Source organism: Toxotes jaculatrix, chromosome 7, assembly GCF_017976425.1.
Source record: "Toxotes jaculatrix isolate fToxJac2 chromosome 7, fToxJac2.pri, whole genome shotgun sequence".
Classification (NCBI taxonomy): Eukaryota; Metazoa; Chordata; class Actinopteri; family Toxotidae; genus Toxotes; species Toxotes jaculatrix.
Genome location: NC_054400.1, coordinates 17549225 through 17563776, shown reverse-complemented (window position 1 = coordinate 17563776; position 14552 = coordinate 17549225). Strand labels below are relative to the sequence as shown.

At 39.6% G+C, this 14552-nt stretch overlaps 1 protein-coding gene across 5 annotated transcripts in view; it reads left to right on the top strand.

Annotated features, from left to right (window-relative positions):
• The window catches only part of mctp1a (multiple C2 domains, transmembrane 1a), a 132880-nt gene that overhangs the window by 41755 nt on the left and 76573 nt on the right, over nt 1-14552 (top strand). For all 5 annotated transcript variants that reach the window (XM_041042480.1, XM_041042479.1, XM_041042483.1 and 2 more), the window contains exon 2: nt 2978-3098. In XM_041042480.1, coding sequence (XP_040898414.1) covers nt 2978-3098 — 121 coding nt within the window. The remainder of the gene's footprint in view (nt 1-2977; nt 3099-14552) is intronic.

Sequence of the window (14552 nt, the reverse complement as noted above, 5' to 3'; positions counted from 1 at the left end):
TCATTGGTTATGAGTTTGAACATGCAGCACAAAAACAACCCTAGTGTTGAACTACTTGTTTTTGTCCTCTCTTTACACGTACTTTTGAACAGTTGTAACTTGGCATCATGTCGGCTTATTTTATCAGGTTGCTTGTTTTAGCAAAGACTTCATTGATCCTATAGTGCAGTGTGTGCTGTCACTCACTCAAACAGCCTACGCTATTTGCAAATCCATTTCAAATCCTGTTCTCCCTCTTATGTTTGTTTTCATGTGTGTGTGTGCTTGTATGTGCTTTTAATGTGTCTGTTAGTAGTACTGCATGGCATACGCACAATAGATACTGACAATGCGAAGCACTGAAGATTTTATAGACATGCAACAGAAAAAAGCGAGAATACACGTGCGCTGGCATTTTCTCTGGGCACAGCGTGTCTGGGGATTTCCATCTTCCTCTTAATCATTATGTGTTATGATGTGACCCAGCTCGACACTGTGTTGCTCTGCGTGTCCCCGTGTCAGTGTTTGTTAGTTATGTTCAAAGACAAAATGGCTTAATGCTGCATGTTCAGAAATTGTTGTCCAATCATGTTGGTTGTATCCACACACATCTATTGAGTTCAATTACAGTGACTTACATGCACCTTTGACCCCAGGTTTATATCCAATCACACAGCTTTAACTCCCCGTCTGTCCCTGAATGTTCACATGAGATTTCTTCAGATACGTGCTGAGCTGGTGCACCTGTTACCTAACAGATTACATTTTGGTTTTTAGATTTATTTCATTTTTTACTTCTCCCCAGAAGATTGACTCTGTTTCCTTTTTGCCTGTTTGGAGGCAGGTGCTGTGAAGCTAAAATTGTGTTGGGGTTGGACTTATCCATTGGGAGGTCCAACCTGTATAAAGCTGTGGTCTCGAAATCTGCTGTGTGTGGTCTGCACCTTGCTCTCCACAATACTGTTAACATTTTGATATCCATAATCATAGATATATGAATTAAGTAATTAAGTAATTATCGCACTTGACAATATAATTATACTTTTGTGTCAGTGGGCTGCCATAGCTGAAATGTCTCTATCTGAATTACAGTAATTTACAGTTACTTTGAAGAACATTTTCCTCAAAGTTTAGCTTAATATGACCATTTTCTTTTTCTTCTTTTATGTTTCCATTTGAGTGGAATTCATAATATAATACAGATGTTTCCTAGAATCTCTGCTACAAGCTCATTTGTAGTGGTTTGTTTCTCAAGTGGCATATTGACCAATCTCCATTTCCTCATGCATAGAAAAAAATTGTTAAGCATGATATCCATTACAAATTATTATATTAGTCAATTTTGATGATAGCAAAAGATGATTACTATAATAAGGTTGGACTACATGGACCACAGTGTAATTATGCTCGCCGTTATTAACCTGCAGCCTGAGAGTATGACTGTCCCTTAAGAATTGGAAGAATGGTGCTGCACCATCATATTCCACTATAGTACCATCATGCCTTATCCAAAAATATGGTGTTAAAAGCACAGTCTGTGCTATTTTAGCATGCTACATGGAAATCTGTTTGGTAGTATCCACTTTTTGACAGTTGATAGCACCATTATACACTGAACTACAGGGCTCTTTCATCTTTCTCTGTTATTACAGGGTTGTAGAAACTATTAAAAAAAGGTCACACTTGCCAAATAAATGGAATCTACAGGATTGGTTTATGTTATAGGGCAGTCAGACATTATTCTGGGGGGAAACAATGTCGTTAACAATTGCAGGAAATGCTGTGACAGCCCCATTAGGGAAATGTGCATTTTGATGACAGTGTTAATATGGAGTCTCCTTGCAGGTCTTCTTTCTCCTTTTTTTCCCCATTTACATCCTTATCCTGTTTTTTAGCTGTTTGGAGATCTCTTTGCTCCTCTGCTCCTCGTTTGTGCTTGCCTTGGTAGTCTGTTAGTAGCCTCCCAGTGGGCCAGTAGCATTTTTCTGCTCTTTTATGGTTATTCTTAGCCTCATCTCAGAGTACGAGAGCTGGGGAGACACGACAGGCGTGCCCACGCGCGGATTGTCTAATGGAGAGGAGAGAAATGAGGGTGGGAGAATAAGATGAGCAAGAGATGGAGAAAGAAAGTAAGCTTTAGTGCGTCTCAGAGCATTGCCTGGTTCATCATGTGGCTTGCTAATGGGCCTCTAGCTCCAAGGGAAACCACGATTAGAGCCAGTAGGGGTTCCCTGTCAAAGTGTAGTACAGCACTGCCCTCAGGGATACAACATGACATGCATAGCTACAGAGATGACCCCTCCAAGAGCCTGACACTAAGAAGCTTCCCAAGGAGGTTGCATACTTGCCATGTTAGTTATTATAGTTACTATAATAGCAGTTAATGGCAGACTCTTACTGGTTTTAATGTTGTGACTGATCGGTATATATTATGTAGTTTACAAATATTCATTTTCTAAAGCATGAGCAATTCTGCTGTTGTGCTTTTTAGTCTGTTCTTATTGGCTGTTTTTTGCTCTACTGAGTGTGATTTATTCAGAGCACAGTGATCCTGCAGCAAAATTCTTCTCTTCCATTTAGGACACGCGTGATCCAAAAAAAAAAAAAAAAAAAAAACAACATCCCAAAAAGCAGTGGCCAGAAATTTGACATTTACTGTGTCTTAAAATAAAAATAAACATTTCTAAGATTCGCAAATGTATTAAAATATTGACCATTTTGAAACAGCAGCTATTAAATGTTGAAACCAGAGTCCAGTATGTCATTTGTACTAGCTGATTACACATATAGGATGCAAACATTTTCTGGTCAGCTAGTGCTAAGCCTTTAGAATAGTCTTAGTTCTGTTTCTTTTATGACTACACAGATATGTGTAGTCACTTGTGTATGTCTTCTTTTATCTCCTTTCCTCATACAGAGGCATCTTTGTTTTTCTCTCACAAACATTATAATACTGGAGTACTCTGGACTGGATAACTTATGTCACTTCTCTCTGCAGGGCATCAGCATAGTGGGGCCCAGTAATGCAGAACCCTCGCCTCGACCTCCTAGTCCAGCCATGTACCAGCTGGATATCGTCCTAAAGAAAGGGAGCAACCTGGCCATCCGAGATCGGACAGGTAGGAGCTCTGCTTCCTGTTCTTCCTGTTACCTCGTCAGCATTGACGTTTATGAAAGGAGACAGGGCAAACAGCTTTATCAAGCCTCTATCTAGCCCACAAAATGAAAGCTACTCTACCCTGGTCTCTTTCCAGCTTTCACAATTGTTTTGTCACTGGCACAGGCAGTGCAGCACCCATGATGCTACCATCCTCAAGGAATTCAAAGAATGTTTTATGCTCAGTCTCATTGTTATTACATCTTTTATTCATCTGCTATCTTTAGGGGTCTCCCCCCAATTTTAAATGTGTCTCTTTTTCTCAATGTGATATTTTTTTTCCTCCTGTTTTCACCTCTGCTCATTGTTTCTCACATTTTGCTCCCTTTCTTCTCTCTCATCAGCCTCCCCATGTTTTATTAAATCACACATCTCATCCTCACAGCTCACTCCATTTTCCATGTGTGAAGTGAGATAGAACTACTAGGAATGATGCGGCACATTTCCCGTGCATCTAAGCATGAAAAGAATTCAGCTTTGGCTTAAGCTAGAGCATTGTCACACTTAGGCAGTGGATAAAAGTATGATCTCATTGCTATGTTTGTTTAAAATGACTACATTATTCTGTAAGTCTTCCCCTACTTTACCTACCCAGTGGGATGGGCAGTGTGCTCCAGGCTTTTAGTTTAGCTTTATTTTGGTTTACAGTAAGGTGGCCCTTCATAAGTGGGCATGTTTCTGTACTGCTATCTTGAGGCATTAAATTCGCAGTGTGTACCTATTTCTCCCATTGTGGGAAGAAATAGATTCTATCTACTCTTTGCACCATAATAAAAGCTACCATCTCATATTAAACCCCTCTGATAAACACTATTTTTCAGCTACTTCGGAGTTGGCATTTGATTGTAATTTTAAGTGCAGGACACATAGCCCTCTGCCCACTGTGGAAGCTGTCTGAACACAGCCTTTATACTGTGTTTAAGCAGGCGATTATGTCTTGCGCGGTGGAAAGGCCAGCCAGCAAAAACAAGCAAGGCCTTACCGGCAGTGGTTTGCATAGTGACGGGTGCCAAGGTCTCATTAGTGGTTGTAGCAGTCACCATGAGGACAGATCCGAATAAGCTGCCCTACTCTCTCTCTCTCTCTCTCTCTCTCTCTCTCTCTCTCTCTCTCTCTCTCTCTCTCTCTCTCTCTCTCTCTCTCTCTCTCTCTCTCTCTCTCTCTCTCTCTCTTTCTCTCTCGTACATTTTGCCTGACTACCTGTCCACCTGGATAATGAGCAGCATGGTGCAGAGCTCACCTGTCCTGTCTTGAGTCCATCAAAACAGCTCATTATAGAGAGGGGGAGACATAGAAATATGGTGGACTAAATTCAGTATGAACAATAACAATCAGTGTAACAAATGTTGTTTCATTATGCAAATTTCAGAGAGGGCTTCTTTGTAATTTTAATATACATACAGCAGTTAATGCCAAATTTTTACATGTAGAACTGTCAGGACCCTCACATGTTGCTGCTGTTGTATAGGAGGAGAAGGATAAATTGCAGAAGGCAGACATGGGATTGGTGGGATTTTCCATTTACCAATCAGGCTTCCATGCCAAGTACGTAGGCTGGAGAAGAGCTTGTCAAATGAAAGTAGTTTCCTGGGAGAAGCAATTTAGTTCTGCTACCTATTGATTCACTAAAAGCCCCGACATGAATTATAAATGGTACAAATAGTTTCCAGTTTTGTCGGCAAAACATTGGGAAGCAACATCTTTTCAAAAATACCTCAGTTATATGGAATTCCAGAAATTTCACATACTCATATTCACTGAACCTGCAAGTGAAGCTAAAAATGACTGCTCTGAAAGTAACATCTCAACATGCAGACAGGCAAACTAATCACTTCATTATTTCCTAAATGGGTGAGGCATCAAACCAACCTACATAAAGGCGCATGAAGCTTCACATATCACTGATTCATTCACGATAAAACACTGGAATTGTTATTATGTAGAAAAATAAGAGCTTGAAAATAATAACAATGTGGTCATTTGCTGTGGTCAAAGAAAATAGCTTTTCATTACGTTGTCGGGGAATAATGGTGGTTCTGGAATTTACATCCAAACATAGACACACAGATAGTATATGGATAATGTTAAGAGAGGCTGGTGGAACTAACAAGAAGTTGGCAGAAACAAAGGGTTTTATGTGGCACCGCAGCTCTGATCCGTATGTCAAAGTGATGTATACATCGTGAGACAAGGTTGACTGGCCAGACAGGAAGGAAGGAAGGGAGAGGGGCTCAGTGACAAGAGGCATCCACTTCCACATCAGAACATTGTCTTCCCTCAATGCCCCTTTGGGGAAGCTCCAAATGATGAAGGGAGCCTTTTTGTGGCTGAGTGAAGGAACAAGGTCAAGGGATCCATTAGAGTTGAAATGGAGCAGTCCTAGCAGCCAATTAAGGGATGTGTGACCATAACAAATTATATTCAAGTTGAGGAAATGAAAGCATGAATACAAAAAATTTGCTTTAAAAAGACAGATGGTGGAGAATCAGTTATGGCAGCAATATATTTGAACTAAGAAACTAAATTGTGCTGAACCACAGTGTGGGTGGTGTTCCAGAGAAGTGCTCCTCAGTTTCTCGACTATAATTAATTAGGGCTGATGTTTCTTCATCTATTTCTAATTGCAAAAATAAAGAAACAATCTGTTTTTACTCCAATCTGTCCATAATGCAGTATTATAAACAAACAGACCAGGAGATTCACTGAACTGAATGCAGTACCACTGGCTACCCTTACAGACTGAATTGAATTTGACGTTTACAAAAAGTCTTCAAAGGCTCAGTGTTGGCCCTCTGTTAAATCAACAAGTGCTTGAGATTTAGCACCAGCGTGAACAAGTTTACATCTGCAGAGCTCACAATCACTGTATGTAGTTGTTATCCTGTGGTGACACACTACAGTAACATCAGTAGATATTTTGCCTATAAATGATATTAAAGTAAAAGCACTCCAACTAATTAAACAGGAAGTGAAATATGAACCTCTGTTTACTGGCCAAAGAAAAACCTTTGCTCCGGTTGTCGGGAGCAGTCACATTCCTCATAAAGCATTTTCAGCTCTTGCCCTCTTGCCCTCTTGCATTTCCGCTGAGCACGCAGGTGCTGTCAGTTTAAGTCTGAGAGGGCGCAGTGCCTTGGGCGGATGGTGGGCAATGAATATGGGTCACGGACAAAGCGTAGGCTTGGAATCACATGCTGACAAAACCAGTGTATTATTATACAGAAACCTACGTGTCACCCTTTGATGGTATTATGCAAGATTTCACCCATCTGTTGCTTTTAGTGAACAAGAACACTGATGACAGTTTTGACACATCTCTCCCACTTTTGCAGATTCATATGCTTCTACATGAACCTATACCTTGTCCTCCCTCCCTTATTTCCTTTGCATTTAAACATGTTTCCTTCGAGATGATCTCTCTATTTCTCTGTTTTCTGTGCGCAAAGTATATCCATGTATAGACTGTATATGCATCTGTAGGTAAAATTGAATTCTGGATAACCACTGACTTTAGGCACCTATTTATTCTCAGCCTGCCTCCATTTGTTGCTGGGAGGTTAGTTATTACCTAGCCGAGCCATGAGCCATCGCTGTACAAAGACCTCCAAGGGAGGATTTCCTTCATCCTCAGAAGACACTGCAAGGTTGCCTGATAGGAGAAAGGATGTATCACTCATTCGCTTGTCTGGTGTTAAAACAGACAAGAGCCATTTGGGAGCTTTTTCAGTACAACCACAATAACTTGGTGGCATTGTCATCAGTCTCTCTTCAGCCTGCACAGTTAACCCATTTCACAGTTTGTTGCCAGGAGAGGCAGCCAACGCTGTGATATGGTTTAATGTTATGGCAGGATAACAAAAATATACTCTGGGAATGTATGAATGATGTAGACAAGTAGATGGATGTATTTCACAGTTGTTGTATCAAGGTACAGGTTGTACACGAGACGTGTCTACCAGGATGATATGGTTTCCCATCTAATCCTGCCTCTCTTCATTTACACCCGCCTCTGATTATATTGTATTGCATTTAGGAAGGTAGACGTAGAAAGCAGTGAATAAGAAGGAGCAGGAGTGATGGCTATGGCCATTTATGTAACCACAAGAGTAAAGATCTTTTCCTCTTCATGTTTTTGTTCCAGTAAATTCTACCATGCTTTGAATTTCACTGTATCCTACGTGGGTAAGACCCTGTTGTGTCCCCAGGGACCAGAACCTTGTCTTAGCTGTCACAAATGATGAGCTGTCAGTGGGAAGCTCTGCAGGTTTGTAGGTGACCTCAGATGAAAACACACTGCTCTCTGTCTCTACCCCTAGTTCCCTGTGGGTGAGCTACCACAAGGTGACGCTTGTCAGTAGTCCACGACCCGACACAGCTTCTTTCCTTTTCATCTTGTAATACCTTCGTGTTTGTGTGTATATGTCAGAGGATGTTACATATTCCTGAGCATTTTATGTCTTTTATTTTGTGTCTTTTAACTCAAGCCTTCACTTTCAGAGAAAACCGCAGTGAACTGAATTCAGTGCTGTTGACAAACCACAAACATGGTGAAAACTTTATTGCTTTACATGAATTGAAAAAAAAAAAAAAAAGGTTATAGAGGAGGTTGATTCTTGGTGCTTCCTGCTGAAGTGTATTAAGGGCCTTCCCAGGTGTTATTCTGAAATGAAGATGCAAGTGCAGCAGCTAGTGACCACATCACATCTATAACAGATTACTTAATGATGTAATATGACCAGAGACCAATCACTGTTAATTAAGACTCATTTGTCTGGAGGTGTGTGTGCATGTATATGTTTGTGTGTTGTTGTTTTTTTTGTGCGTGCTATGAGCATACAGTATACTGGATGTACATTTGTGTTTTAAGCATCTCCACATATGTTTGCTCAGTTTTCCTCTGTGGACTATCAAGTCAAGTGTTTACTTGACGTGCCTATTAATTTTGTAATATATTATGTATCAAAGTGCTTCGGAAGCATATGGTTGAACGGTCCCTCACAGACTCTGAAACTCTGAGGAGTGGACTCCTGATGCCCATTTCTTGCACCAGAACTTATTCCTGCTGCTCCACTCTATTTGGTTTGCGTGTAATGAAGGATAATTATTCAACTGCACCAGGTGCCAGATGTAACACACAGAGTTCACTGTACTGAACTTTAGGCATAGTTTAGTTTTTATTTTGAATTCTGAATGTTAAATTGCTCTTAGCATCAACAGTCACAGTGCCATAATTAATCATAATTATTTATTTAAAGAATACCTTCTTTTTAGCTTATGTTATAGTGTTGTAAATGTACATCTCTGTCATAAATTGTCAATTTTCTGTTAAAACCGAACCAGAATTTTCATTGTAGAGCATTTGTGTGTAGACGGTAGACACTGAAATCGCTCTGACATGATTCAAGTGTACTGTATGTTGTGGGTGTATCCTATCATTAGTGCTTTATCACACACTGCTTACTGTCTCCACTTCTCTGGGTAATATTCCTCTTCTACCTTCTGGCTATTATTTCTCAGCAGTTCCTCTCATGATGTGTTCTTTTCTCTCTCATTGCCTTATTTCTTTTTCTTTGATGTTGCTAGATCAGTTATCCCTGGTTTTGTTGTCTAATCACATAAACTTTTCCATTTACAAAATTTATACAGCTGTCCAAATATGAGGCGAGGAGTGGGGTTTTCACATTTTGCACTGTCATATCTCTAGTAAATTAGCAGATGAATCAGGCAGAAGAGAGACTGGCTAACACGTCTGTACAGTAGGTGTATAAGTGGCCTAAATAGGCTCATGTTGGCTGGGCCATTTAGACTTTTAGGTGTAAGAAACTTCACTTGATATCCCTCTGTAGACTTAAGGTGCAATACAATTTTATAAATTGTTAAATTAAGACTAAATGTAATTCGTCTATATATAGTTTTACCAGTACTGGTCAGGTACCGCAATTGCCAGATTCCTAGCTCTTACACATCCCCAATACTGTAATTTCATCCCTCAGAGACTAAGTAATGACTAGCTAGATGGTTGTAGCCTCTGTTATTTGCATGTGCTGGCACATTTTGCATTCATTATACAGTACATGTGTGCTCTCTCTCTCTCTCTTTCTATGTGTGTGTGTGTGCATATCTAAAGGACTAATATTAGTGTTGAGGTTTACAGTGATTAGTTCTCAGTTCTCAAAGTACAGCTAAGACCAGTGAGACTACAGCAAGCCTAATTATCTCGTCTGCGGCACAACACTTTCTTAAGATGTGAAAACAGTGAGAGAGGCAGAGCTTGACGCCACCGTTGGCATGTTGTCTCTTATTTTGCTTCAAATCCCCTTTGTTGCTTTCTCACCTTCCACGTTATTCTCCCACATGCTGTACAGTTTTCTGCTTTATTTGTGTTAGTGTTCATTCAACATTCAAGATTATCAACAGAGTGTGAAGAAAGAATGGCTTTGATGTTACGTCAAAGATGTCGATATAATGTGCAGAGATTTCAACTGAAGTTAGCGTGCTAACCAGCTAGCCCCAGGTTCATAGCCCCTGTCACCGTCTTATCTGCCAACCCACCGAGATTTGTCCCAGTGTGCCCAGACAGAGGGAAGGCAAGGGGGGGTGGCCAAAGAGTGCATTTGCCTGTGTCTTACGACAGGGGTAGACACCCCAACTTTCTGGCAATAATTTGCCCCTTAAATTTTTGGAGTATGATAGTACGATAGTTGGCCAGTGTTTACAGACTGCTCCTGTAATCAGGAGATCTTATTGTATCGGTACCTCACACTTTGCCTTTTAATTACAGCAAGATCGTGTTGCACATTAGTAAAGGTTCATTTGGGGTAAATGTCAGTGGAAGACAGGAAAGTAAACTCCTCAGCATAAAGCTGCAAGAGGCAGAGGCGTACAAGTGTGTGATTGTGGGTAATTGTAATGAGGCAGGCCCTAAACCCATCTGTCAGCATCCCATGATGGAGCTCCTTGTTTTTGCAGCCTTATCCAATACATCCTCTTGAGCAGATTGCATTCTGGGTGATGGGAAACCCCAGAGCTGCAACCATCCGTCAGTCCTGACACTGCACATGGACCAGGGACTCACACACACATATATACACTCAATCTGCAGTCACACACGGCTCCTACAATCTGAGTGTGAGGCAGTGATAAGTTTGCACCTTGAGCATGACTGAGGGTTTTATGGGCAGCTTTACTACATTTTTCTCCTCTCCTGTTCTCACATCTCATAACAGGCATCAGTGAGCATCCTCCATCACATGGCTCTTAATGACAGGCAGTTTTTGACAGGCAGTGTGTTGGCCAACTCTGAATGGGTCCTCCTGCACTATATATCAGTAATGCAGTGAGTTCCAAGAAAAAGCAAAAGTGCTGAATGACAACTGGCTTTTAAGGTTAATACTGAGCTTAACATGGTACCATTTAACCTAATAGTGAAACAAAATAGTTTCTTTGAAGTGACAGTGGCGGACTCATTTTTTCTTCCTTCATTACAGACAAATTCTGTAATCCCTATCGATGTCTCTGTGCAAGGTTTATAGATTTCATTTATAGATTGCTCAGCTACTGAATGTCTATGGGATCAAAAGCAGCTCCTCTCGGAAGAACATACTGGAAATATTTAATCCCCTATACAAAAGGTTTAATAGCTGTCATCCTAGAATGTACTACTGTTTATTTATTTATTTTTTTAAATCTTATATTTATTTATCATATTTGTAAACAATTCCACTGATCCTGGACCTGGGTGTGATGTAGCGGTTAGTAATGTTATTAATTACACCTGTGCTTTTCTTTCTGCAACATGTGGAAATCTTTGCCATGAAAAAGGTCTCTTAGTTGCAACTAATGCTTTCACAACCAAGGCACAAATGCATAAAAAATAGATGCATCACATGTTGCACCTCCTCTGTAATGCTCAGTGGTGACACCCTGTTATTTAATTTATTTGTTACCGTACGGTCTAAATGAATGAATGAATATTGTTTGAGCAGCTATCAATATCTGAAAAAGTTTGAACTTGCATTTCACAGCATTTGGGTGGTGTTTTTTGATAATTCGTCTATCATAGCATAATATCACCTTGACTGCAGGCATAAACAAACAGCTTATCATAAACAGTTGCTCAGAAATGCAGTACAGCAGCGTGTGACGGCGCACAGGCACTGTATCTGTGAAAGAGATTGGTGTGGTGCAGCGTGTGACACCATAAGATCTTGATATGTGATAATAATAATGACTGACAGTGTTGTTAATCTTATGGGAAAGATCTGTCACTCTTCCTGGAACAAATGATACTATTTCCCACCAATGCATAAAACAACATCTTGTGTTGCTGCGCACTCACGTGCTGCAGTAGAGGCACTGAGCAGCGTCTCTTACATTACTGTGCTGAAACTGAATCTTAAGGCATATTCTGTATATTTTATTATTTAATCTGGAAAGTAGTTTCCCCTCATAGAATCAGCTTAATTTGGTAGAAATTTGAAGACTAAACCACTGGATTGTTTGGTGAACTGAAACAGTACCAATTTCACACTGACATTATGCATTATTGATGGTTTTCTGATGCTATCAGCAAGAGGTTTGTCATCCATATTCATTGTATTTTGATCCTCCAAATGTTATCAGCAAGTGCCAGTATCTACAAGGCTTCAAATCACATTTTTCCGTATTTCACATGTACGAAACTATGGCTTTGTGTTTATATGATGTGTAGTTGTATTCAGTGTGTATAGAGCTGCCCCTGTTATTATCTTCTCAGATTCTTTCCATGCCTTTGACATGTGTGTTGTCAGAAAAATTGTAATTTTAAAGGAACAAGCATACCACTAATGGTATGTTTTACTACAGTAGCCTACTGTGATATCCAAAACAGTGAGATAATAATAATTTTTCATGGAGTATAATACTTATTTTTGGAACATGATATCACACCATCCTCCTCAGAAATGTAATTTCCTACTGACGTATTATCAGTGAATAATTCAGGACCGTTTGTCTGCCCTGTTCTGACACAGAAACCTATTGATCATGAATGTGTAATGAGTAAGTACAGATTTATGATGGAAATGGGGAAGCAGAATAATTTACATATCAGTGTGAAGCCATATGACAGAAGAGAGCTTTTTATTTTAGAAATCCGCAGCTAATCACAGCCCTGTATCACCATTATCGTCTTTCACCCTGCAGACTCGGTAACAACCACCTTTCATTATCTTATTTAATGGACTTGACCAAGCAGTGTGGACTGTTTTTTTTTTAAGAACATGACCTAAACCTCATATTATTGTCCGCTCTGCGTCCTACTGTCTCAGACAGATAAGAGTTGTCCTTTGTTTTGCCATATTTTTTTTTAATCCAGGGTTTGACATTACTGTCATGAGTTCTGTCTGTTTTAATGACCCACTGCCTCAGAACAATTAACTGCACAGGTGCTGAATGAGCGCGTTTGTTTTGTCACTAATGACATTGTACCTCTATTTTGTTTGCACTAATGTGTGCTTATGTATGTGTGTGAGAGAGAAACAGTAGTGACTTAGTAAAAAAAAAAAAAAAAAAATGAGAGAGAACTGCAGTGGTACTTTTGTCAATGAAATGACAACTTCTATATGTGTGAGTGTATCTGGGTGAAATAAATGGCTCGCTTTTTGCACAAACACATACACAAGCGTAAAGTTCTTCAGCTCCCTTTGTGAGTTCTTCTTTTTAATGTGTGACATAAGTACATCCTCAGTTATTGCTCAGGGCATTGCCTGGAGCACTGGGAGGCATACTTACACGCCCTTGGACTGTTTCTTAATCCCGGCGCAGCGCTGGCATTTAAATGAAAGCATTAGACTTTGATTAACTTTTCTGAATTTTCAGCCCACCCCTGTAATGACTGTTACATCACAACTTCAACTGTGGGAAGTGATAGTTTTGAAGTCGTCTTAGACCTAAACCGACTTGTAGTTGACTTAACAGTGTATTATTTACAACCCCCCCAAAAAATCACTAAAAGCCCAGAAGTCTTTGAGAAGTTAATGTTTAGCGTTAAATGAGGAAAATTTACAAATGGCATTACAATATCTCACTAACAAAGATAAACAAAAACTGTAAAATACTTTTAAAGAATAGAACTCCACTTATTCTAAATGCTGCACTACATACTATGCTACATTAATACATGTTCATATATCACTGTTGTTAAATTTGCCCTTAATGTGGAGTGATGGTAGATGGAGATGCTGCATTTGTCAGGTGCTGGTTATTTAACAATGTCAAGTGTTGTCTACTTTCATCATATATAATAATATAGTTACTTTCATGTTACCTGGTCTGACAGTTGCATTTTCTCTGCAGACCCAAAACAACACACTGAAACAGCTTATGATTTAGATTTTGACAGAGGGTGCTCCATCATGTTTTTAATAATGTTGACTTTGCAAATCTCATTTTCGTTTGACTCCGAGGCAAATCGTGCTTCCTGATGTGTGAGCAGGCTGCCGGCTGATACGGCGAGAATATGTCAATGCCGTAACTTTCTCTAAATACCTACGGCAGAAAAGAAGTCAACTGGAAGTTAGTGTGATGAGGCTTAATAATGTGATTTAATTTAGAGAACTGGAGGGGAGTGAAAGAAAAGAAAGGGAAATTGGTGAGATGGGGAAAGAAAAGAAGGTTGTATGAAAGAAAAACAGAATTAATCAAAATAAAAGCTACTGCAGTTCAAAGAAAACACCGTTAGAAAATAATTCAATAATTAGAGTAGGGATGACTTTTAATCATGCATATTCCTTGAGTGACTATAATGTGTATATGGATACACACTGCCTCCCTTTGGTAACGGCTGGTATGTTATGAATTGTACAGAGGCGTCTGCACATTATTAGAATATGCTTCAGCAAAAATGTGATTATGCCTATTGCTACATTTGCAGTCTGTGTGTCCACAGGCAGTCTGGGTATCCTGGACTGGAGAAACTTATGGATATAATCACTTTGCTTTGTTCATTAATATTAGAAGCAACATTTAATATTATGATGTGTCTGTGTGGAGACTGTGTCCATATGTATTAGCAGACTATTCTGTTGGATTGTTTTCTAATGCTGAACCTTCTACTGTTATTTGTTCTTTCTTTTTACCCTTTAGTTTATCAGGTCAAATCACTATGCACAATCACACAAGGTGTCTCAACATATATTACACCTGTGGAAGAACCAAAGGTACAGCATATGTACAGATGCACATCCATACCTTACATGTGAATGTACATAGTAGTGAGTCAGTAGGAAACAAGATAATATGTGGACTATGAAAATGTATGATGAGGCATTAAGGGGCAGACTGCACTCCAGCTTGTTTTAACTACAGTCATAGATTAGCCTTTTAACTTACCCTCCTGCTAATCTTGCACTCTAGACTGGATTTACATTTTAGTGAA